We start from the raw sequence: 23,088 nt of genomic DNA, 5'->3' as shown, positions 1-23,088 counted from the left end.
AACTATAGTTTTGGCAAGTCGGTTAGGACATCTACTTTGTGCATGACACAAGTAATTTTTCCAACAATTGTTTACAGACAGATTATTTCACTTATTCACTGTATCACAATTCCAGTGGGTCAGAAGTTTACATACACTAAGTTGACTGTGCCTTTAAACAGTTTGGAAAATTCCAGAAAATGATGTCATGGCTTTAGAAGCTTCTGATAGGCTAATTGAAATCATTTGAGTCAATTGGAGGTGTACCTGTGGATGTACGCTGCTCAAAAAAATAAACGGAACACTTAAACAACACAATGTAACTCCAAGTCAATCACACTTCTGTGAAATCAAACTGTCCACTTAGGAAGCAACACTGATTGACAATAAATTTCACATGCTGTTGTGCAAATGGAATAGACAACAGGTGGAAATTATAGGCAATTAGCAAGACACCCCCCAATAAAGGACTGGTTTTGCAGGTGGTGACCACAGACCACTTCTCAGTTCCTATGCTTCCTGGCTGATGTTTTGGTCACTTTTGAATGCTGGCGGTGCTTTCACTCTAGTGGTAGCATGAGACGGAGTCTACAACCCACACAAGTGGCTCAGGTAGTGCAGCTCTTCCAGGATGGCACATCAATGCGAGCTGTGGCAAGAAGGTTTGCTGTGTCTGTCAGCGTAGTGTCCAGAGCATGGAGGCGCTACCAGGAGACAGGCCAGTACATCAGGAGACGTGGAGGAGGCCGTAGGAGGGCAACAACCCAGCAGCAGGACTGCTACCTCTACCTTTGTGCAAGGAGGAGCAGGAGGAGCACTGCCAGAGCCCTGCAAAATGACCTCCAGCAGGCCACAAATGTGCATGTGTCTGCTCAAACGGTCAGAAACAGACTCCATGAGGGTGGTATGAGGGCCCGACGTCCACAGGTGGGGGTTGTGCTTACAGCCCAACACCGTGCAGGACGTTTGGCATTTGCCAGAGAACACCAAGATTGGCAAATTCGCCACTGGCGCCCTGTGCTCTTCACAGATGAAAGCAGGTTCACACTGAGCACTTGACAGACGTGACAGAGTCTGGAGACGCCGTGGAGAACGCTGCCTGCAACATCCTCCAGCATGACCGGTTTGGCGGTGGGTCAGTCATGGTGTGGGGTGGCATTTCTTTGGGGGGGCCGCACAGCCCTCCATGTGCTCGCCAGAGGTAGCCTCACTGCCATTAGGTACCGAGATGAGATCCTCAGACCCCTTGTGAGACCATATGCTGGTGCGGTTGGCCCTGGGTTCCTCCTAATGCAAGACAATGCTAGACCTCGTGTGTCAGCAGTTCCTGCAAGAGGAAGGCATTGATGCTATGGACTGGCCCGCCCGTTCCCCAGACCTGAATCCAATTGAGCACATCTGGGACATCATGTCTCGCTCCATCCACCAACGCCACGTTGCACCACAGACTGTCCAGGAGTTGGCGGATGCTTTAGTCCAGGTCTGGGAGGAGATCCCTCAGGAGACCATACGCCAGCTCATCAGGAGCGTGCCCAGGCGTTGTAGGGAGGTCATACAGGCACGTGGAGGCCACACACACTACTGAGCCTCATTTTAACTTGTTTTAAGGACATTACATCAAAGTTGGATCAGCCTGTAGTGTGGTTTTCCACTTTAATTTTGAGGGTGACTCCAAATCCAGACCTCCATGGGTTGATACATTTGATTTCCATTGATAATTTTTGTGATTTTGTTGTCAGCACATCCAACTATGTAAAGAAATAAGTGTTTAATAAGATTATTTCATTCATTCAGATCTAGGATGTGTTATTTTAGTGTTACCTTTATTTTTTTGAGCAGTGTATTTCAAGGCCTACCTTCAAACTCAGTGCCTCTTTGCTTGACATCAATGGAAAATCAAAAGAAATCAGCCAAGACCTCATAAAAATAATTGTAGACCTCCACAAGTCTGGTTCATCCTTGGGAGTAATTTCCAAATGCCTGAAGGTACCACGTTCATCTGTACAAACAATAGTATGCAAGTATAAACACCATGAGACCACACAGCTGTCATACCACTCAGGAAGGAGACACGTTCTGTCTCCTAGAGATGAATGTACTTTGGTGCGAAAAAGTGCAAATCAATCCCAGAACATCAGCAAAGGACCTTGTGAAGTTGCTGGAGGAAACAGGTACAAAAGTATCTATATCCACTTTAAAACGAGTCCTATATCGACATAACCTGAAAGGCCGCTCAGCAAGGAAGAAGCCACTGCTCCAAAAACGCCATTAAAAAGCCAGACTACGGTTTGCAACTGCACATGGGGACAAAGATCGTACTTTTTGGAGAAATGTCCTCTGGTCTGATGAAACAAAAATAGAACTGTTTGGCCATAATGACCATCGCTATGTTTGGTGGAAAAAGGGGGCTGTTTGCAAGCCGAAGAACACCATCCCAACCGTGAAGCACGGGGGTGGCAGCATCATGCTGTTGGGGTGCTTTGCTGCTGGCCATCACAAAGCCCTGACCTCAATCCTATAGAAAATGTGTGGGCAGAACTGAAAAAGCGTGTGCGAGCAAGGAGGCCTACAAACCTGACTCAGTTACACCAGCATTGTCAGGAGGAATGGGCCAAAATTCACTCAACTTATTGTGGGAAGCTTGTGGAAGGCTACTCGAAACATTTGACCCAAGTTAAACAATTTAAAGGCAATGCTACCAAATACTAATTGAGTGTATGTAAACTTCTGACCCACTGGGAATGTGATGAAAGAATGAAAAGCTGAAATAAATCTACTATTATTCTGACATTTCACATTCTTACAATAAAGTGGGGATCCTAACTGACCTAAGACAGGGAATTTTTACTAGGATTAAATGTCAGGAATTGTGAAAAACTGAGTTTAAATGTATTTGGCTAAGGTGTACAAACTTCCGACTTCAACTGTACATATAGGACAATTCCCAGGAATGTAAAGGGCTAATAGGCTCCTTGAGTGTGGACAATCAGCCAATAAGGAGTGGAGATCTGCCATGATGAGGAACACACTGCACAGACAAGCCATGCACTGAAGTGTTCATCCATGTAAATAACTTAAGGTCTTCCAATCCTCCAGACAATTAGTGTATTCATTAACTAAAGAAAGAGGATACGTATTAATCACTTAATCAATTGAACATGGGAAACAACGGACACAGGAGAACCTGTCCACAGCAATGAAAGGGAAACTATTTTTTTCTTGATTTTAAGGCCAGGCAAGTGCATTTTACATTGTACACTATTAAAAGGCTATAGTGCTATTCTATACTGCCGACGGGTATTGCAAAGTGTATATTAACAGTGAGGGGTCGGGAATCCCTCAATCTTACTATGTGTGACTTTGGGCCCGATTCAATCAGATCCACTTTAGCTGAAATCCGCATAGCTGATGTTTTGACGTGTATGAGTTGGAACTGCGAGCTGTTAAATCCACAAGCGCACATGATCCTAAAGCAAACATTGCAGACAGAGTCGCATAGAGAAAAATCCCATGCAGCTTTGTTTAAAAGTTAGAACACTGAAATGTGAGAGAGGCTAATCTAAGCCTCGATTAAGATGATAGAAAACCTAATTACGTTGAATGATTTTTTATTTGAGCGTCATTATTTCTATATAGCCTAACACTTTCTCATTCTGAACTTGTAATGCATGTGTGGGCGAATGTTTCTTGTGTCAATGATTACAAGAGCAGCTTCTCACCGATATGATGCTCCAACTGCAGTTCCACTGACATCGCCGGTTAACTCTTGATCTGATTGAATCTAGGCCTTAAGTACAATTAAAAGTTAAGTACAAAGTAGCCTATGCCTACCTGGCAGAATGATTCTTTGCTTCAATCCAGTGGACATTTGTTTTGCGAACTTCATCACGTGCGTTACAGAAAACACTGCTACTAAAAAAAACAGTGCTAGGTGCATATGCACTTGAACTACAGGGTATTACACTACTCAAATCTACATTTCTTAGATTTTTCCCAGACCTAAAAAGTGGTCTCCTGGTGTGGTTCAGAACATCACATTTGGTTTTTCAAAACAAAAAAACTGGTTAAAATCAGTCCTCCCTGCTTTTTGTGTGGTATAGAAGTCAAATTTCTGGTATTGTGACTATTTACAATTACATCATTATGCTTGTGCACTTTTAATGCAGTCTGGGAATCTGTACTGTCATTTTATTTTGACAAGTATAGGTATTTTCTTAGCATAGTTTGATGTACATATTGTAAAGGCATCTTATCTGGCAAATACATTCCTATTATTTTTATCTGACTATTGAAACATTGACACGTACTGAGAATTGTAGAAAATATAGATCTCTGCACAAATTGAACACTGCAGAAAAGCATTTACTACCCAAGTGGTATAATCAGTGTTCCCTTTATATTTTCTTGCTAAATGGTCTCTAGGCAGCAATTGCCAATATTCAACCCTATTGTGCAAAAAAGACTTAAGGCCAGGCTTCATATCTAGAACCCAACTGAGGCTGGTGGTTTGACAATGAACCAGGAAACGGTTGCCAGTATCTTGATGTTGCAACAACATTGGCACAACGTTTTTCTCCAAGAGCACCTTGGTTAAAGGCAACATGTTACATAACGAAAAAAGATCACACCTTCAGTCAAGAGTATAATGAGAAAAGCAGAGACCAAGCACAGGGACAATAAATGATCAAACAAACAATCTCCTCCCGACTGTACTCTAGTTTAAGCACATCTTCAAATACATTATTGCTAGTGCTATCCTTACGATTGTCTCAAAATGCAATAATTGTGTATATCACGTTTTACATCAAATATATTGTCACATAGCAAATAAATGTTTGGGAGTCCCAAATAGTGGTATCAAAATGGTTTGTATCAAACAATGTCAAACACAACATGAAGTAGTAGTCATCTGTTCTATTTTAAATGATGTGCTGTGAGGAATCACCCTCTGCTTACTGTAGTTTGCTCTGCTGTCACCTTTTGCAGGATGTTTTAGTGTCCATCTCTCATGCAAGTGGACATCTGACAGACACAATTTACACCTGATATTAAAATGCATCGTGATGGTATTGTGCAAAGCCTGTGATCTGATATATATTCACTCATCAGTTATGGGCCGGAATTCAACGCAAGCAAGCCACATTATAGAGTGGCATTTATCATTAAAGCGATCTCTGCTAACGTCCCAGCCCTTTAAAAGCGACATTGTCAGCTGTATAGTGACCTACACTATAGCGTGACAGGTTGACTAGGGCTGGGATTCAAGTGTAAACGGGGCCATACTGTCAATAGGCAAGAGTCTGTTCTTCCAGTCAACCTGAGGAGTTGACTGGGTGAACAGACTCTTGCCTACTGACATTATGGCCCTGTGTGCATGCCATGAGCTTTTTCTTCAGTGGCAATCAGCCTGCAGTGAGGTCTTCTGGGACTTGGAGTCCAAACAGTCTGCAGGGAGGTCCTCTGGGATAGCAGTGTGGTCTTCTGTGACCTGGAGTCCATTGGGCTGGCCCACTGGGACGTTGTAGTGGCGGTCATCCTCTGTGACCAGACACACACAGGGCCAGTCTTCCTTATGGTCATCAGGATAATAGGTGATAAACTCCTCTGTGTCTGCCATGTACAGCCTGTAGACCTGGATGGTGCACTGCAAGGCATATCCCAGCAGAAACATCTCCACCTGAAGGAACCAATGAGATAGGGAGTTGATGCTTTAAAACATCATTATTACACACTGTTCCATTTACTGTATTTAAAAACTGGGTATTAAGAGTTAAATGTGAGTGTTTGCGTTGATCAGTATCCATTGTTCGAGGACTTTGAAAATGAGCTTTTATCAGTAGAAACCTCTTAAAAGTACTGCTGTGTAATACACCACTGTCATTAATGCTAATAACCTTCAAACTCAAATTAATGTTGTGCTCTGGCTTAAGACCTTCCCAAGAAGGTCACTGAACAATTCAGACAGACCCAGAGGCTTAGACTGAACTGCTTGCTGTTGAGGGCCAGAAGAACAGATGGTGCAGTGTAACTGTATGCATGTTAGGCTTTGGTTTGTGGGAAAGCTGCACACCCATCCTACCGTATCCTCTTGTGTTTGTGGTTTACCACCATTTAATTAACTAAAGGCTCTGAGCATGCCAGGAAAGTGTTACTAATGAAATTGAGACATTTAATTGATGCCTATAAAAGCCATATTAGAAAGAGTGCTTTGGTGTGTATACAGTATACACACAGAAATATGAACGCATGTTCATTTGAACAGGGAACCATGAATGTGTATTCTATATTCATACGTTCACAGCTCTGGGGTGAAGGCTCACCTAGGAAAAGATCCAGGATTATCTTCCCCTCTCCCAATCCTAACCTTAACCATTAGTGGGGAAAATGCTAAACTGACCCAAAATCAGCATCTAGGGGCAACTTCAGTGCTCACCTGCTCTAGACCCCCGCTGAAACCCACTTGACTCAGGTGGTTGGAGAGGAATGTGCGTGGGCAGTCGGAAGAGTCGCGTGCATAGAGCAGCCAGCAAAAGACCGGCACGTCCCCTCCCGCTTGCATGGTGGTATGGAGCTCCGAGGCCCGGCCCAGCATGAGGAGCTTCAGGGCCTCCAGCAGGCCCAGCTCTTCCTCCCCTCCCTGGAACACAAGCTCACACAGCCGCTGTCTCTGCTCCGCGCTGGAGCAGCCCACCGCCGCCTGCCACTGGGCAAAACACACACAGACATGCCACATACCACACATTACCATGGGTGGAACTAATACACAGCACGTATATTGAATTATTGCTATTTTCTTGACAGAAATTCACACACGCACGCACTTACTGTCATCATTAGTAGGAGTGTAAAACATATTGGATATTCGACGTTTGCTCTTTTCGCAACTGCAATTCATGACTGCAAGTCCCTCCTATAGCTCAGTTGGTAGAGCATGGCGCTTGCAACGCCAGGGTTGTGGGTTCGATTCCCACGGGGGGCCAGTATGAAAAAAGTATGCACTCACTAACTGTAAGTCGCTCTGGATAAGAGCGTCTGCTAAATGACTAAAATGTAAATGACTTCAGTGTCTGTCAGTTTTCTCCACAATACAAAAGGTGACAGTGTGCACCATTTTCCCCAAGTCTACGTCACACAGATGTATTAAACTTTTTCCTTTAGACTGAGGGTCCATCTATCCTATCTCCTGTTTCAAATCAGACTGGTTCAATAAGACACAGCAATCCACAAGGGAAGGTACAGTTGTTACAGTATACCATAAACTATCCTGAAACTGCCATTAAAACCCTCTTCTATATTGCCATAATTACTGCCATAAGGATTGGGAATCAGCAACGTCTCCATTGACAATCTGAGAAAAGACATTGGTGTTTGAGTGTTTAAACTAGAGCGTACAGTACATATGGCTGGGGAAGGAAGACATGGGCGGTACCCTGTTCTGGAGGAGTTCCATGTAGCGTTTGAGCTGTTGGACGGCGTCTTCACTCCTGTCCCCCTGTCTGCACTCCGAGGGGAACATCCAGTGGCCAATCAGCCCCTCCTGTGCCTCCAGCTCCTCTGGCCACTGGAGAAGAAACAGGGTCATATTCATTATGCAACAAACAGAAGAAAACTGACTGAAAGAGGGAGAGAAAAACCTAAACTTGTCCACACATTTTTTTGCTCATTTTAGTTTTCGGTTGCAAAATGTTTTGCTACGGTGTGCACTAATGAATAAGACCAAGCTTTAATACAATAAGGCTAAAGGCATGCCACACTGACCATCAGCTAATGTCCACTCGACTGTATACTTGGACTTCCACTGAATATACAGACAGTACAAGGGCTAATGGCTTATATAAGTGTCAGGTTTAGTTACGCAAGCATGGTGTACCATGGAGATGTGTTTGACCTGCAGCCAGACAGGCAGTTGGGTGCTGGTGGAGAGCACCTGGAACAGAGTGGCTCGGAGGGCACAATAGTTATCTCCTCTCACCCGTCTCAGCCTCCCAAACCTCTGAGACAGCTCAGTGTAACCCTGGGACCAGACCACACAGGAAGAGGGATCTAGGTGAATCATGAATGATGTATAAGTTTGTCCTAAATATTTATTTTAAAATATAAGATCATAACTGGCTAATCAACTGACCTTTCTAATAAGGGTACTTTTGGTAGTGTTTCCCTTCCACTCATTCTCACTGTAGGACAGAATATCCATCGTCGGCTCCAGACTGCATCTGTCCTCAACCTTTGGACTGAGATATGGAGAAGAAAGTGAGAAGGTGCAAACTAGTATTGTATCAAAATATTTTGTGGTATACCATTTAAAAGGCCAATCTGCAGTTGAAACAATAAGATGGCACACTGCCTCTTTTTTGGTAAAAAACTGAGGGATGGGCCTGGAGACATGTATGAAAAAGAAAAAGGAGAGCCGCACACTCTAGGAGCTCAGATGTAATAATTGTATAACCAACGTTTAGACAGCCAAGCAGTCTTCATCAGGGTATAATGACAAACACTGCGGGTCACTAGATTACAGCGCATTCGGAAAGTATTCAGACCTTGACCTTTTCCACATTTTGTTAGGTTACAGCCTTATTCTAAAATTGAGTTCCTGAGAGCTCTGGAGCAGGTTTTCATCAAGGATATCTCTGTACTTTGCTCCGTTCATATTTGCCTCAATCCTGACTAGTCCCCAAGTCCCTGCCGCTGAAAAACATCCCAACAGCATGATGCTGCCACCACCATGCTTCACCGTAGGGATGGTGCCAAGTTTCCTCCAGACGTGACGCTTGGCATTCAGGCCAAAGAGTTCAATCTTGGTTTCATCAGACCAGAGAATCTTGTTTCTCATGGTCAGAGTCTTTAGGTGCCTTTTGGCAAACTCCAAGTGGGCTGTCATATGCCTTTTACTGAGTGGCTTCCGTCTGGCCACTCTACCCTAAAGGTCTGATTGGTGGAGTGCTGTAGAGATCTCCACAGAGGAACTCTAGAGCTCTGACCATCAGGTTCTTGGTCACCTCCCTGACCAAGGCCCTTCTCCCCCGATTGCTCAGTTTGGCCGGGCGGCCAGCTCTAGGAAGAGTCTTGGTGGTTCCAAACTTCTTCCATTTAAGAATGATGGGAGGCCACTGTGTTCTTGGGGACCTTCAATGCTGCAGACATTTTTTGTTACCCTTCCCCAGATCTGTGCCTTGACACAATCCTGTTTCGGAGCTCTACGGACAATTCCTTCGACCTCATAGCTTGGTTTTTGCTCTGACATGCACTGTCAACTGTGGGGCCTTATATAGACAGGTGTGTGCCTTTCCAAATCATGTCCAATGAATTGAACTTACCACAGGTGGACTCCAAACAAGTTGTAGAAACATCTCAAGGATGATCAATGGAAACAGGATGCACCGGAGCTCAATTACTTATACATTTGCAAAAATTTCTAAAAACCTGTCTTGCTTTGTCATTATGGGGTATTGTGTGTAGATTGCTGAGGATTTTTATTTATTTAATCCATTTTAGAATAAGGCTGTAATGTAACAAAATGTGGAGAAAGTCTAGGGGTGTGAATACTCTCCGAAGGGACACACCGGTATCTGTAATCATGGCCGGCTGTGGCTTGATTTACAGCTTTAAATAGAACATATAAAAAAGCATGAATGGATAACATACGATCATAGATACAATTTGGCTACATAGGCCTACACACATTATTTACAATGGATAGCTAAAACACAACCACAAGAATGGCTTCAGATCAAGCTCTACATTGAGACCGAAGGGAGCAAGGGTCTTTAAATTAAAGATCCAGGCGGCCTCTTGTTTTAACAATAAATTGTCAAGGTCATCTGGAGAAATTTACATTTACATTTTCGTCATTTAGCAGACGCTCTTATCCAGAGCGACTTACAAATTGGTGCATTCACCTTATGATAGCCAGTGGGACAACCATATATTATTTTTTTATTTTTTTGGGGGTGGGGTAAGGGGGGGTAGAAGGATTACTTTATCCTACCCCCCCTTACCCCACCCCAAAATTGTTTAATGTAAATTCATAGACAGAGCTATGGATGCAAGGACTGATCATCAATGATATCGTTTTAACCATGTTGAGGCTATACTTGTTTTATTTGTGGGTTTATTTACATTTACAATGTTTACAAATATTGGATTTAAACAAGTTTATATTTCCTGGCTTCTGATGGGGTGTGATCGTTATATTATTCAAAAATCTATGGGTTGATATCATTCATTTATAAGTAAAACAATTGATCTAACAACTGCAGATTGCCCGCTTTAAGGAGACACTTCTGGAAAAAATTACATTATCTGAAAGTGACTTAAGTGTGATTTCAAACAGTGCCTCCGGTCCTGCATGTTTACCTGGCCCCTTGGGGAGCTCTTATAATAATAATAATAATAATAATAATAATAATAATAATAATAATAAGCCATTTAAGCAGATGCTTTTATCCAAAGCGACTTACAGTCATGCGTGCATACATTTTTGTGTATGGGTGGTCCCGGGGATCGAACCCACTACACTGGCGTTACAAGCGCCGTGCTCTACCAGCTGAGCTACAGAGGACCACAGCTCTTCAGCTCCTCGATACAGGTCTTCCTCACTAAGTGGAAGATAGTTAACGATAATGTAATTACTAACATGTACAATTAAAAAATATACCAATTTTGGCACTATTATGTGACATCGACACAGATCTGCGGTCAGTTGTAAGGTAATACAAAGAGGGACTTTAACAAACCCATCTCCCAGATCCTCCAAAGTTGGACCATCTTCCTCCCTCACTGGTAACACCTTCACATCAGCTAAGGCGCTGGACCCCTGGTGAGCCTCTTCTTTGGGGTCCTCCTCCCCTCTCATGGCCTCTGTCACAGCAGCATTCTTCCTTCTCCTTTTCCTTCTCCTCATCCCTCTGTTTCTGGCAGTTCTTCCAAAGATGGGACTTCAGTCAATCCACATTGGATATCTCCCTTCTCGTCCTCATAGGAGTTCTGACTGGAGAAAAAAAGAGTGGATAAAGAGCATGCGTTTGGGCGTCACCGTATACAGGCAGGCATCACACCGTAAACTTCACCAGGAGATTTTTTTCATGAGAAGAACCTCTTCTGTCATGGTCTTCGTTACACACCACATTCCTCTTGTACGGTCTGGCCTCAGGCAAGCCATAATGTAAGTAGTGTTCGAATGTTCAACTCCAGAAGACTCAGCAAACATTATGGAACATAGATCAAATTACACTCGAGATAATGGTGAGAAGCAAAAGGCATAGAGATTTCAAAGGCTTTTCCAGGAGAACAGTAATGTGAGAATGTAAACATGTTCTATGCTGCATTGCTATTCCTCGAGACCACATCATTCCTTTCACTCAAACTCAGTTCACTATTAAATCAATGTCATGGCATTGATGAACATGATTACACACTTATACACGGTCATATAGGAAACCTCAGTTGGAGGAGGACTGTATTTCTTTTTTGCTCAACTTTTAAGAAATGTAGGACAGCGTCCTTTTCATATTACATCATAGCATCTCTGTTGAAATTAGTCCTTTTTTTAAAACGCCTCAGATATTACTTATGGTCTTTGGATGCCCCCTAGTGGTGACAAAAGAGATTGAAAAACCCCAGCTTTGTTGTAGTAAACTGTACTTGTTAGCATTGACAAGGACTATGATATACGGACCACTCTAACAATGGAAGCCAATGTGAAGGCAGATGCGTGTTTGAACAACAGGCCATATAGATAGAGGGCTCATCTTTGCATCTGTACCATTATAGCGTCTGTGACAGCATGGGCAGCGCCATTGACTACTTTAAAATGCAGATCACCTCAATGTTCCTTCTTCATTGGCTGATTGCTCCTAACTCATAGGCATCCCCACCCAGTTGACTACTTTAAAATGGTGGAAGCCTTCAATGGCAATGTCCATGTTAAAACGGGTTATATCCATGATTAGTCCTCTCTCTATGACAACATGCACAACTCCGATATAAAGTATATTATTTCAAAGTTGCCAAAATGCCACGAGCGTCCACTTATAATCAGTGTATTTGTAACAACCTAACCATTATGGGAACTTCTATTAGATAAAATAAGCCTCACAGTAGCACATTAGAAATTACATTTTTTGTTGACCAAATTCAACACTCATTGACCTCATACAAAAATTCCTCACTTCGTGGGCTTACTTTTTGGATGGAGTAAACCTCTTGCGTAGCCTCTTCCTTTCTGGTATTGAGCTATATGGCAAAGACGCATGTCTCTCCCCACGAATGGGCACCGACTCCCGACAATTCGAGCATTCATTAACTACGTTTCTATCCAGCAGTTTATGTGAGTAAAGTCAAATAACAGCTGTGATGGAAACGGGACGTTTCGGTACAATTTTATAAATGCAGACAGATAATTTGTTCTTCCGATATGGTGGGACCTCTGTGTTGGTAAAATTAATTGTGTGAGAAATGGCAGTGGAAACGCCTTTATGAGCAAATATTGATATAATAACCATCATATCGAATTAAAGTGGACGATGAAATCGTGTGTTGTCCCCCCCCTACGACTCGGGAAACCATGCAGTTTATTAGGCTACAGATGAAAAACGTTGTGAACTTCACAGGGTGGTGAAAGGGCATTGTGATCAGCTTGATGCTCCTTTCCAATAAATATCGAGGGTTTTATTCTGGTGACATGATGATCGATGCTTGACTGCCATTTGACAAATATTATATTTTATCCATAATCTCATCATGTAGACTAGCCTACCCGCACCGTATCTGCAAGCTGTTGGTTAGAGTGCACATACCAAGACCAGAGTAGGCACATTTGCTATTTAACGCAACAGTTTGTGTGACAAAACTATTGGTAGAGTTGAAAATGCGATGGAAACACATTGAACTTTAGATTTTTATTTAGGACATGAAAACTTACGCGAAAAAGTATTGTGCATTACGTCATCACGCACCGATTTTTATTCTCAACAAACACCACTGATTGGAAAATGTGCATCTTTTCTTTATGCGGAATTTAGAATATTCGCATGAAAATCTGTCACCAATTGGATGGAAACCTAGCCATTGTGTCAATTGTTTGCCCTTTGTCAATGTTAAAATGTATAGGCCTACTCAGTATTAAAGTTACATTTTAGTCATTTAGCAGACGCTCTTATCCAGAGCGACTTACAGGAGCAATTAGGGTTAAGTGCCTTGCTCAAGGACACAGACAGATTTTTTTTCACCTAGTCGTCTCGGGGATTAGAACCAGCGACCTTTCGGTTACTGGGACAACGCTCTTAACCACTAAGCTACTTGCCCCCGTTAATACCCGCACTTCCCCAGTAATTTTAGAATGTTAATGTTAAGGCAGGTTGCCTATTTTAGAATGCACTAGGTGAGGTAGAACGTGATACAAGCTGTAGGTGTTCTGGTAAGAGGACAAGGATAGGAGAGAGACTTGAGGATCTGGTTTAAAGAGGTTTAGCGCCCATTTGTTTTCCCCAAACAATTCCATATGGGCACAATTTATTTTATAAAATCAGAAAAAAACATTTGCATCGGCATATTTCATATTGTATATCATATAAACATAATACCAATATTCCTTGTCATTAACATTTCAACAATCTCAGAGCCAGTAGCCAAACCATAATTATAATAAAACCCATTATTTCCATGACATAATTATCATTCTTAACCCATAATTCCCAAATACATTTACAAAATAGATTAATCATAAATGTATAAATTAGATAATTTCAATACATATCCGACATTACTATCCATACATCAACACATTCTAACGCAATTTACAACAGTGCATCTTTAAATGCACATTGATTGACACAAATGAAAGGAAAATGTAAACAATATTGCAGGTTACTCACAATGGATATTGGACACACAGATAAAGAAAATAAAAGAGATACATTCTGGAGAGTTTCTTCAAGAGCATGGATTGTTTGGCACTGTCTTTTAGTTCAAAGGTACTCAGGTACTTACTTAAAGGGTAGCTGCTTTTAGCAACGCGGGTGTATTTACATACACTAGTGTTGTTTTCAATTGAATTGGGTTGCACAAAAAAAGTCTGATTGGCACGTTTTTCTGATGCTTATTAGAAACACGAGATTTCAGTCTTGGACGTGTGTTTCCTGACCGATTCTGCGTTTGGTTAATGATGTTTGTCCTCCATGAGACACTTTCCTCAAAATCCCAGGAATTCATCCAAGATAATTAATTACAGATTTCTTGAGTCGACGTTTTTGCAGAGGATGTTTTAGATCTAACTAAGGTGTTTGGTGCAGTATTTCTCAAGTTACAAAAATGTGCAACGTGTTGTCTTATGTAAACAAAGTTGGAGCTGCTGGGCAGGTCTGTCTCAGTGTCTACACTATTGGATAGAGAGCAATCACCGCAGTTGTTCACCCCATGTTAGTGGGCATATGGACATCTTCAAATCAAAACCCAACCTTCATTTACCTGTTGTGACGCACAGATGTTCCAAACTACATTTTAGGTGAGACTGACTTTACCAAAATTATCCTATTTACACTTTGTAGTCTGTTTAAAAATACTGTTTTTGTCAAACCAAATACAATTGAAAGCAACGCTAGTGTATGTAAATACACCCATGTTGATAAAAACAGCTAGGTAACGGGTTGGCGGTGCGCTCATTGGTGCCTGCAGTTAAAGGGACAGATCCCTAAAGCCTGTAGATAAAAAGTATAAGAAAATGAGAGCCTTTGCTACAGTTTGTTTACATTAATTTCTGTTAATTCATTGAATATAATATTACATAAATGTACCATTCTCATAGTGGAAACGTACATTGTTTAGATAGCTCACAAACTGCGTAATACTTGTGATGAAGCTTTGGTTTATTCAATTCTATTTACCAGTTCTGTCCATTTCTTCATCGTCTTAGTTTGGAGCACATGCAGGGCTGGCGCAAGAACGAATCAGTTGGTTTTTATAGGCGGACACTTTTGTTCTTTAAGGGACCTCCTGTATGCTCACATGGAGCACTCTAAATAAAACTTGTAAATGATGGTTATGAAATAAACCAAATGACTGGGATTAACAGTACATTTACAGTGCATTCGGAAAGTAGTTCAGACCCCTTGACTTTTTCCACATTTTGTTACAGCGTTATTCTAAAATGGATTAAATCGTCCCCCCCCCATCAATCTACACACAATACACCACAATGACAAAGCAAAAACTAGTTTTTGAAATGTTTGCAAATGTATATAAAAAACGGAAATATCACATTTACATAAGTATTCAGACCCTTTACTCAGTACTTTGTTGAAGCACCTTTGGTGGCGATTACAGCCTCGAGTTCTCTTGTGTATGACGCTACAAGCTTGGCACACCTGTATTTGGAGAGTCTCTCCCATTCTTCTCTGCAGATCCTCTCAAGCTCTGTCAGGTTGGATGGACAGCGTCGCTGCACTGCTATTTTCAGGTCTCTCCAGAGATGTTCAAATCGGGTTCAAGTCCGGGCTCTGGCTGGGCAACTCAAGGACATTCAGAAACTTGTCTCGAAGCCACTCTTACGTTGTCTTGGCTTTGTGCTTAGGGTCGTTGTCCTGTTGAAAGGTGAACCTTCACCCCAATCTGAGGTCCTAAACAGGTTTTCATCAAGGATCTCTGTACTTTGCTCCATTCATCTTTCCCTCGATCCTGACTAGTCTCCCAGTCCCTGCCGCTGAAAAACATCCCCACAGCATGATGCGGCCACCACCCTGCTTCACCGTAGGGATGGTGCCAGGTTTCCTCCAGACATGATGCTTGGTATTCAGGCCAAAGAGTTCAATCTTGGTTTCATCAGACCAGAGAATCTTGTTTCTCATGGTCTGAGTCCTTTAGGTGCCTTTTGGCAAACTCCAAGAGGGCTGTCATGTGCCTTTTACTGAGGAGTGGCTTCCGTCTGGCCACTCTACCATAAAAGCCTGATTGGTGGAGTCCTGCAGAGATGGTTGTCCTTCTGGAAGGTTCTCCCATGTCCACAGAGAAACTCTGGAGCTCTGTCAAAGTGACCATCGGGTTCTTGGTCACCTCCCTGACCAAGGCCCTTCTCCCGTGCGGCCAGCTCTAGGAAGAGTCTTGGTGGTTCCAACATTCTTCCATTTGGAGGCAAATGTGTTCTTGGGGACCTTCAATGCTGCAGAAAGTTTTTGGTACCCTTCCCCAGATCTGTGCTTCGCCACAATCCTGTCTCGGAGCTCTACAGACAATTCCTTCGACCTCATGGCTTGGTTTTTGCTCTGACATGCACTATATAGACAGGTGTGTGCCTTTCCAAATCATGTCCAATTTTTTTTTGAATTTACCACAGGTGGACTCCAATCAAGTTGTAGAAATATCAAGGACGCACCTGAGCTAAATTTCGAGTCTCATAGGAAAGGGTCTGAATACTTATGTAAATAAGGCATCTGTATTTTATTTGTTATAAATTTGCGCACATTTCTAAAAACCTGTTTTCACTTTGTCATTATGGGGTAGTGTGTAGCTTGAGGAGGGGAAAAAAACTAATTTAATCAATTTTAGAATAAGGCTGTAACATAACAAAATGTGGAAAAAGTAAAGCGGTCTGAACACTTTCCGAATGCACTGTACTAGACCTACTGGTGACATACGTAATGGAGAATTAATAGAAATAAACAAAGGGCAAACAATTCACACAATGAATGCGCAAGAATTGGCGGGAGACAGCTGAGCTCATTATTGATAGCTGAGTGCATGCATTCTAGAGTGCATGCATCTTCTCCACACAGCCCTCCCCTTCTTGTGTCAACATTTTCTACTGAACAAAAATAAACGCAACATGGAACAATTTGAAAGATTTTACTAAGTTATTTCAATTGACTGATTTCCTTTATATGAACTAAATTCATTAGATCCTAATCTATGGATTTCACATGACTGGGCAGGGGTGCAGCCAAGGTGGGCCTTGGAGGGCATAGGTCCACCCACTGGCTTATTTCTCTAAAATTGTGCACAAATTTGTTTACATCCCTGTTAGTGAGCATTTTTCCTTTGCCAAGATAATCCACCTACCTGACAGGTGTGGCATATCAAGAAACGGATTAAACAGCATGATCATTACACAGGTGCACCTTGTGTTGGGGACAATAAAAGGCCACTAAAATGTGCAGTCTTGTCACAACACAATGCCACAGATATTTCAAGTTGAGGGAGCGTGCAATTCGCATGCTGACTGCAAGAATGTCCACCAGAGCTGTTTCCAGAGAATCCATTGTTCATTTCTCTACCATAAGCCCCCTCCGTCGTTTTAGAGAATTTGCCAGTATGTCCAACAAGCCTCACAACCGCAGACCACGTGTAACCACCCCAGCCCAGGACCTCCACATCTGGCTTCGTCACCTGCGGGATCATCCGAGACCAGACACCCGGACAGCTGATGAACCTGTGGGTTTGCACAACCGAAGAATTCCTGCCCAGACTGTCAGAAATGGTCTCAGGGAAGGCTCATCTGCGTGGTCATCATCCTCAGCAGGGTCTTGACCTGACTGCCATTTGGCGTCGTAACTGATTTCAGTGGGCAAATGCTCGCCGTCGATGGCCACTGGCACTCTGGAGAAGTGTGCTCTTCACGGATGAATCCCGGTTTCAACTGTACCGGGCAGATGGCAGACAGCGTGTATGGCTTCGTGTGAGTGAGCAGGTTTGCTGATGTCAACGTTGTGAACAGAGTGCCCCATGGTGGCATTGGGGTTATGGTATGGGCAGGCATAAGCTATGGACAACGAACACAATTGCATTTTATTGGATGGCAATTTGAATTCACAGAGATACCGTGACGAGATCCTGAGGCCCACTGTCGTGCTATTCATCCACTGCCATCACCTCATGTTTCAGCATGATAATGCATGGACCCATGTCGCAAGGATCTGTAAACAATTACGGGAAGCTGAAAAATATCCCAGGTCTTCCATGGCCTGCATACTCACCAGACATGTCACCACCCATTGAGCATGTTTGGGATGCTCTGGATCGATGTGTATGACGGCGCGTTCCAGTTCCCGCCAATATCCAGCAACTTCGCACAGCCATTGAAGAGTGGGACAACGTTCCACAGGCCACAATAAACAGCCTGATCAACTCTATTGGAAGGAGATGTGTAGCACTGCATGAGGCAAATGGTCACACCAGATACTGACTGGTTTTCTGACCCACACCTCTACCTTTTTTATGTTATCTGTGACCGACAGATGTATATCTGTATTCCCAGTCATGTGAAAGCCATAGATTAGGGCCTAATTAACTTATTTCAATTGACTGATATCCTTATATGAAGTGAAACTTAGTAAAAATGTTGCGTTTATATTTTTGTTCAGTGTATATGTAGCTTATGTATCCGATGCTGTCTGGCCAGAAATAGTATGACATGCCGTACTCTTTGTCCAGACAGCATCCGATACATGGTCATACTGAGACACGGGGCGCTGTTTCGCTTGCTCGGATGCTCTATCTGAGATTGATGAGTCTTTGTCGGCACGCGTCTCTGTCAAATAAATGATTCATATTTTATCTGGACGGTCAAGGAGGTACGGTAGGGCAGACCAGGCCCCCTAAGGCCCGCCTATAACGCCGGCCCTGAGCACGTCTGGTCTCTCAGTTGTGTCTAGTGTTGTGACAATGGGCGCGCTTGAGCACGCATTGAAATACCTGGACTGCGCGCCAGGGGTGTATTAGGGTAAATCCATTTGAATTCAAATACTCAGCACAGCAGCTATGTAGGCAGCGGAGTGGGCACTCAGCTACGTAAAAAAAAAAAAGATCCTGCACATGCGCAGAAATATCCATATTTTTTAGCCTGGGCTAATAAGAATACAGAAACTCTGTATCTTAACAGTAAGGATTTTGTAGTGTAGTGTAATGTAATCATTTGCTATGCCAATATTAATGTAGCCTACAGTATGAGATCGTTAGGATAAGGGCTAGCCTTAGCCCTTGATCATGATGACTCTCAGTCCCATTACACTACACATAAGAGTCATTGGACGAAGGAGTCTTCTGTACGGGGGAGTTTTGTTAAGATCCCTGGCGCTCGGTCTGAACATTAACATGCATCACTTGCGGTACGGTTTTGGAAGCATAAGGAGCTTATCTTTCATATCAGCAATAAATAATTTCCTAAAAAACAAAGGCTAAATTGAGCAACACCTTGATAGGGTTAGTGTTCGCTCACGGCAATATCTCCACGTTACAGCGCTTGTTTACGGAAAACAAGAGGCGACCACCTGTGCTAATTTGCTATCTAGCATGTTCCGAGCACCTGTGTGCACGCATAACTCGGGATGTGTAGTTTCGTCGGATGGAGGCACCCATAGCTGTATGGATCTGTGCAAAACTGCTTCAGTAAGTATATTTTATTTGAAGTATTCTTTCTCGCTGATCAAAAATAAAGTGCCATATGTTGCTTCGAAAGCCATGTAACAAGCGATGATTGACATTTAAACTTTAAAAACACAGCGTCGGGATTGTAGCACGAGGCAGTTGGTGGCAAAGCTAATGGCTGAGAACTGTAGGGAGAAGGCAGAATGCAGCCTAGAGTTTGAGGACTAGGTTAGCCCATTATTGGACTAAATTATTGGAGCCTAATGTTCCTCCTTAGTCCAAGGGCGAATTGGCTCCGGAAGCCAAAACAGCCAAATACTCCATCTAAACGTGAATCGATTTTCAATTGCGGTACGGTTCTAGCAGGGCCGGCCTGCTCATTAGGCAGCCGCCTATGGCGGCAGATTGACGAGGGCGTCATTTTCTGAGTTAAACTGACCAAGATGTACCTCCAACACATAAAACCTCACATAATTCTGCCCAAAAACAATGACAACTTCTCTCAACCAGTGGCATATGGCCTTTTTAGGTGAGCGCTGATGCCGCCCTGTGATAAGCAGTGCTCACTTTGTCAAAGATAGGGACGCAAAATATTTATCTTGTCCATTCCCAGCATGCCTCGCCATCTCTGCAGCGCTCCACCAATATTCTGTCAAAAAAACAAATCTAACATAAATCATGTAGCAGATATAGCATATGGTAGAAAGACTGTGCCCTTTTCTGTCGCTTACAGGCTGGAGATAAAATGTATGACAATGTAATGAGACGGAAACCATTTACATTAGGTTTCTACGATCAAATAGCCTAACCTAAATGTTGCCCAATCAAAAAATAAATAAACGAGCTGACATGTTAACAAACAACATATCCTAAAAACAGGACAGGTCAAAGTCAAATGGACAAATCAGGCTACTCACAACTGGGGGGGGTTATAGCATTTATTTCACATGATCCATCAATTTACACAAGTGTCTGGGTAAGCATCATCTAATACTTATACGATATTTTTATCTTCACACTTTCAAAGTCAGATTAGGATATACAGTTGAAGTCGGAAGTTTACATACACATAGGTTGGAGTCATTTTAACTAGTTTTTCAACCACTCCACAAATTTCTTGTTAACAAACTATAGTTTTGGCAAGTCGGTTAGGACATCTACTTTGTGCATGACACAAGTAATTTTTCCAACAATTGTTTACAGACAGATTATTTAACTTATAATTCACTGTATCACAATTCCCCAACTGCAGTGTATGATATACCATTTTGTAGCTCTGAGTCTCTACTTTTATCCAATGTAAAAAACACAATTTCAAATTTTGCTACATAAGATCGAATCAAGGCGGTGGGTCACAAATGGTAGGACAACCACAGATGGGCATTCCTAAAATTATATTTCAGGCAACACTGTAGGCTATACCTCAGTAAGCACGGACTGACGCTAACGCCTTCTATACATATTTTTTTGGTTCTGTCCATAAGTCTTTTTTGGTGCAGTCCGGATTTCCACGTCCACGGACGTTGGTTTTTGGTCTGAACCAAAAAATCTGAACCAATCATAGACGTCTATGTTTGGTTCAGATTTTGTCCGGTCTGGACCAGCCTTGATTTAGACGTCTTTTCAACTTTCATTCAGAACCTAAATTGAACATAACTTCAACGTATGGAAAAATAGGTATTTTAAACGTCTTTTCATCGTAACTTTGCTTACTGGGACTATTCTAGTAGGGGCAACAATGTGTCTCCCCTATATAAATATAAACCAACATGAAACAATTTCAAAGACTTTTACAGGTCATAAGGAAATCAGTCAATTGAAATAAATAATGGATTTCACATGACTGGGAATACAGATATACATCTGTCGGTCACAGATAACATAAAAAAGGTAGAGGTGTGGGTCAGAAAACCAGTCAGTAGCTGGTGTGACCATTTGCCTCATGCAGTGCTACACATCTCCTTCCAATAGAGTTGATCAGGCTGTTAATTGCGGCCTGTGGAATGTTGTACCACTCCTCTTCAATGGCTGTGCGAAGTTGCTGGATATTGGCGGGAACTGGAACACGCTATCGTACACGTTGATCAAGAGCATCCCAAAACATGCTCAATGGGTGACATCTGCTGAGAATGCAGGCCATTGAAGAACTAGGTCATTTAGCTTCCAGGAATTGTGTACAGATCCTTGCGACTTGGGGCCGTGCATTATCATGCTGAAACATGAGGTGATGGCAGCTGAAGAATGGCACAACAATGGGCCTCAGGTTTTTGTTACGGTATCTCTGTCCATTGAAACTGCCATTGATAAAATGCAATTGTGTTGGTTGCCCGCAGCTTATGCCTGCCCATACCATAACCCCACCATGGGGGGAAACGTTGACTTCAGCAAACCGCTCACCCACATGACACCATCTGCCTGGTACCGTGATTCATCCTTGAAAAGCACACTTCTCCAGCGTGCCAGTGCCAACTGAAGTCGGTTACCAAGCCAAACTGCAGTCAGGTCAAGAAGCACGCAGATGAGCTTCCTTGAGACGGTTTCTAACTGTTTGTGCAGAAATTCTTCGGTTGTCCAAACCCACAGTTTCATCAACTGTCGGGGTGGCTGGTCTCAGACGATCCCGCAGGTGAATAAGACGGATGTGGCGGTCCTGGGCTGGTGTGGTCACCATTTTTGTTCAGTATAGAAACAAATCCCTCTACTTTCATATGACATCAAAATAATGTCACAAATGCAAAACACACACTTAATGTACACTCTTAACACAGTTGCAGGCGACAGCATTTTCAGTGGCCACATGTTTGTGGCGTCGGTCTTCTGTTTACACAGTTAGTACAGGTAGTCCACTCTGTTTTCCGTAAACAAGTTCTGTAACATGGAAATATGGCGGTGTGGGAACCCTAACCCTATAAAAGGTGTGTATCAATTTCACTTTTTGGAAATTATTTCTCGGGGATATCATAATGTCCTTATGATTCCAAAACCGTAACTGTAAGTCGCTCTGGATAAGAGCGTCTGCTAAATGACTAAAATGTAAATGTGTTGCAAGCGATGCGTGTTAATGTTCACACCGAGCGTCGCGGCTCTTAAAACACCTCCCTACAGAAGACTGCTTCGTCCAATGACATGTGTAATGTAATTGAACTGAGAGTCACGATCAAGTGTTAGGTTAGCCTATGTTCCTTCCTTGTAACACCGCAAGTTAGCACAGCTAAGCTAGCATGCTGATGTAACAGTTTGCTACAATGCGCTTCAGGACAAAGTAGCTGCAGGCGCAAGATGTTTCGCGCGCAACAGTTAAGAGTTCTAAATCTTTGACAACTCAGGTTTCAGACTGTATTCCTGGCAGCCAAGACACAGTTACCACATATACTAAGGATATACATCCATGCTCAACGTACACTCGAGACATGTCTACTTACTTTCAACGCTGACTTTAACGCTTCCAAAATATATTTTATACAGGTGTCCCACTTGCAAAAATGCTATATAGCCACCAGTTGATAAACTTCGTGCTGCTGTGTGCATAGGATGTGTCCGACAGCGCAAGCCCAACATTTCTTCACCAACACTAAAAACTACTTCCGGTTCATGGAATTTCGGAAATTGTCAAAATAAAAGCCTCCCACGTAACAGTAGAAAAGTGTCAATAACCTGTATTTATTCATGATGTAAGAATAATAAATGTCTAAACATTAACAGTGATTCGTTTTTTGTTCATATTTAAGTGACATTTGCATTACATTTTCAAATCAAATC

General features: G+C 42.6%; 1 protein-coding gene across 5 annotated transcripts; it reads right to left on the bottom strand.

Annotated features, from left to right (window-relative positions):
* Nucleotides 1–4,608: 4,608 nt before the first annotated feature.
* On the bottom strand, nucleotides 4,609–22,884 carry LOC121550030 (ubiquitin thioesterase otulin). 5 transcript variants are annotated; one of them, XM_041862094.1, is made up of 7 exons: nucleotides 22,752–22,884; nucleotides 10,713–10,966; nucleotides 8,105–8,210; nucleotides 7,850–7,993; nucleotides 7,409–7,540; nucleotides 6,413–6,682; nucleotides 4,609–5,656 (listed from the first exon to the last, which is right to left on the bottom strand). In XM_041862094.1, exons 2-7 carry the CDS (start codon nucleotides 10,877–10,879, stop codon nucleotides 5,372–5,374), a joined length of 1,104 nt encoding a protein of 367 aa, XP_041718028.1. In that variant the 5' UTR covers nucleotides 10,880–10,966; nucleotides 22,752–22,884; the 3' UTR covers nucleotides 4,609–5,371. The 5 variants fall into 5 exon arrangements, with proteins under 5 accessions (XP_041718028.1, XP_041718031.1, XP_041718029.1 ...); XM_041862097.1 differs by having other exon boundaries at nucleotides 6,413–6,676; XM_041862095.1 differs by having other exon boundaries at nucleotides 10,713–10,962.
* Nucleotides 22,885–23,088: the final 204 nt, after the last annotated feature.

This window comes from Coregonus clupeaformis, chromosome 34 (genome assembly GCF_020615455.1).
Source record: "Coregonus clupeaformis isolate EN_2021a chromosome 34, ASM2061545v1, whole genome shotgun sequence".
NCBI classification, from domain to species: Eukaryota; Metazoa; Chordata; class Actinopteri; order Salmoniformes; family Salmonidae; genus Coregonus; species Coregonus clupeaformis.
The sequence above is the reverse complement of the archived record's forward strand: the minus strand, read 5'-3'. Positions and strand labels throughout refer to the sequence as shown.

Excerpts from the sequence above, each read along its gene's own strand:
- LOC121550030 (XM_041862094.1), bottom strand. The coding sequence starts at position 10,879 with ATGAGGAGAAGGAAAAGGAGAAGGAAGAATGCTGCTGTGACAGAGGCC. Across the intron at positions 7,541-7,849 it reads AGGTCAAACACATCTCCATG|TGGCCAGAGGAGCTGGAGGC; the intron begins GTACACCATGCT and ends TTTCTTCTCCAG. Across the intron at positions 5,657-6,412 it reads TCAGCGGGGGTCTAGAGCAG|GTGGAGATGTTTCTGCTGGG; the intron begins GTGAGCACTGAA and ends TGGTTCCTTCAG.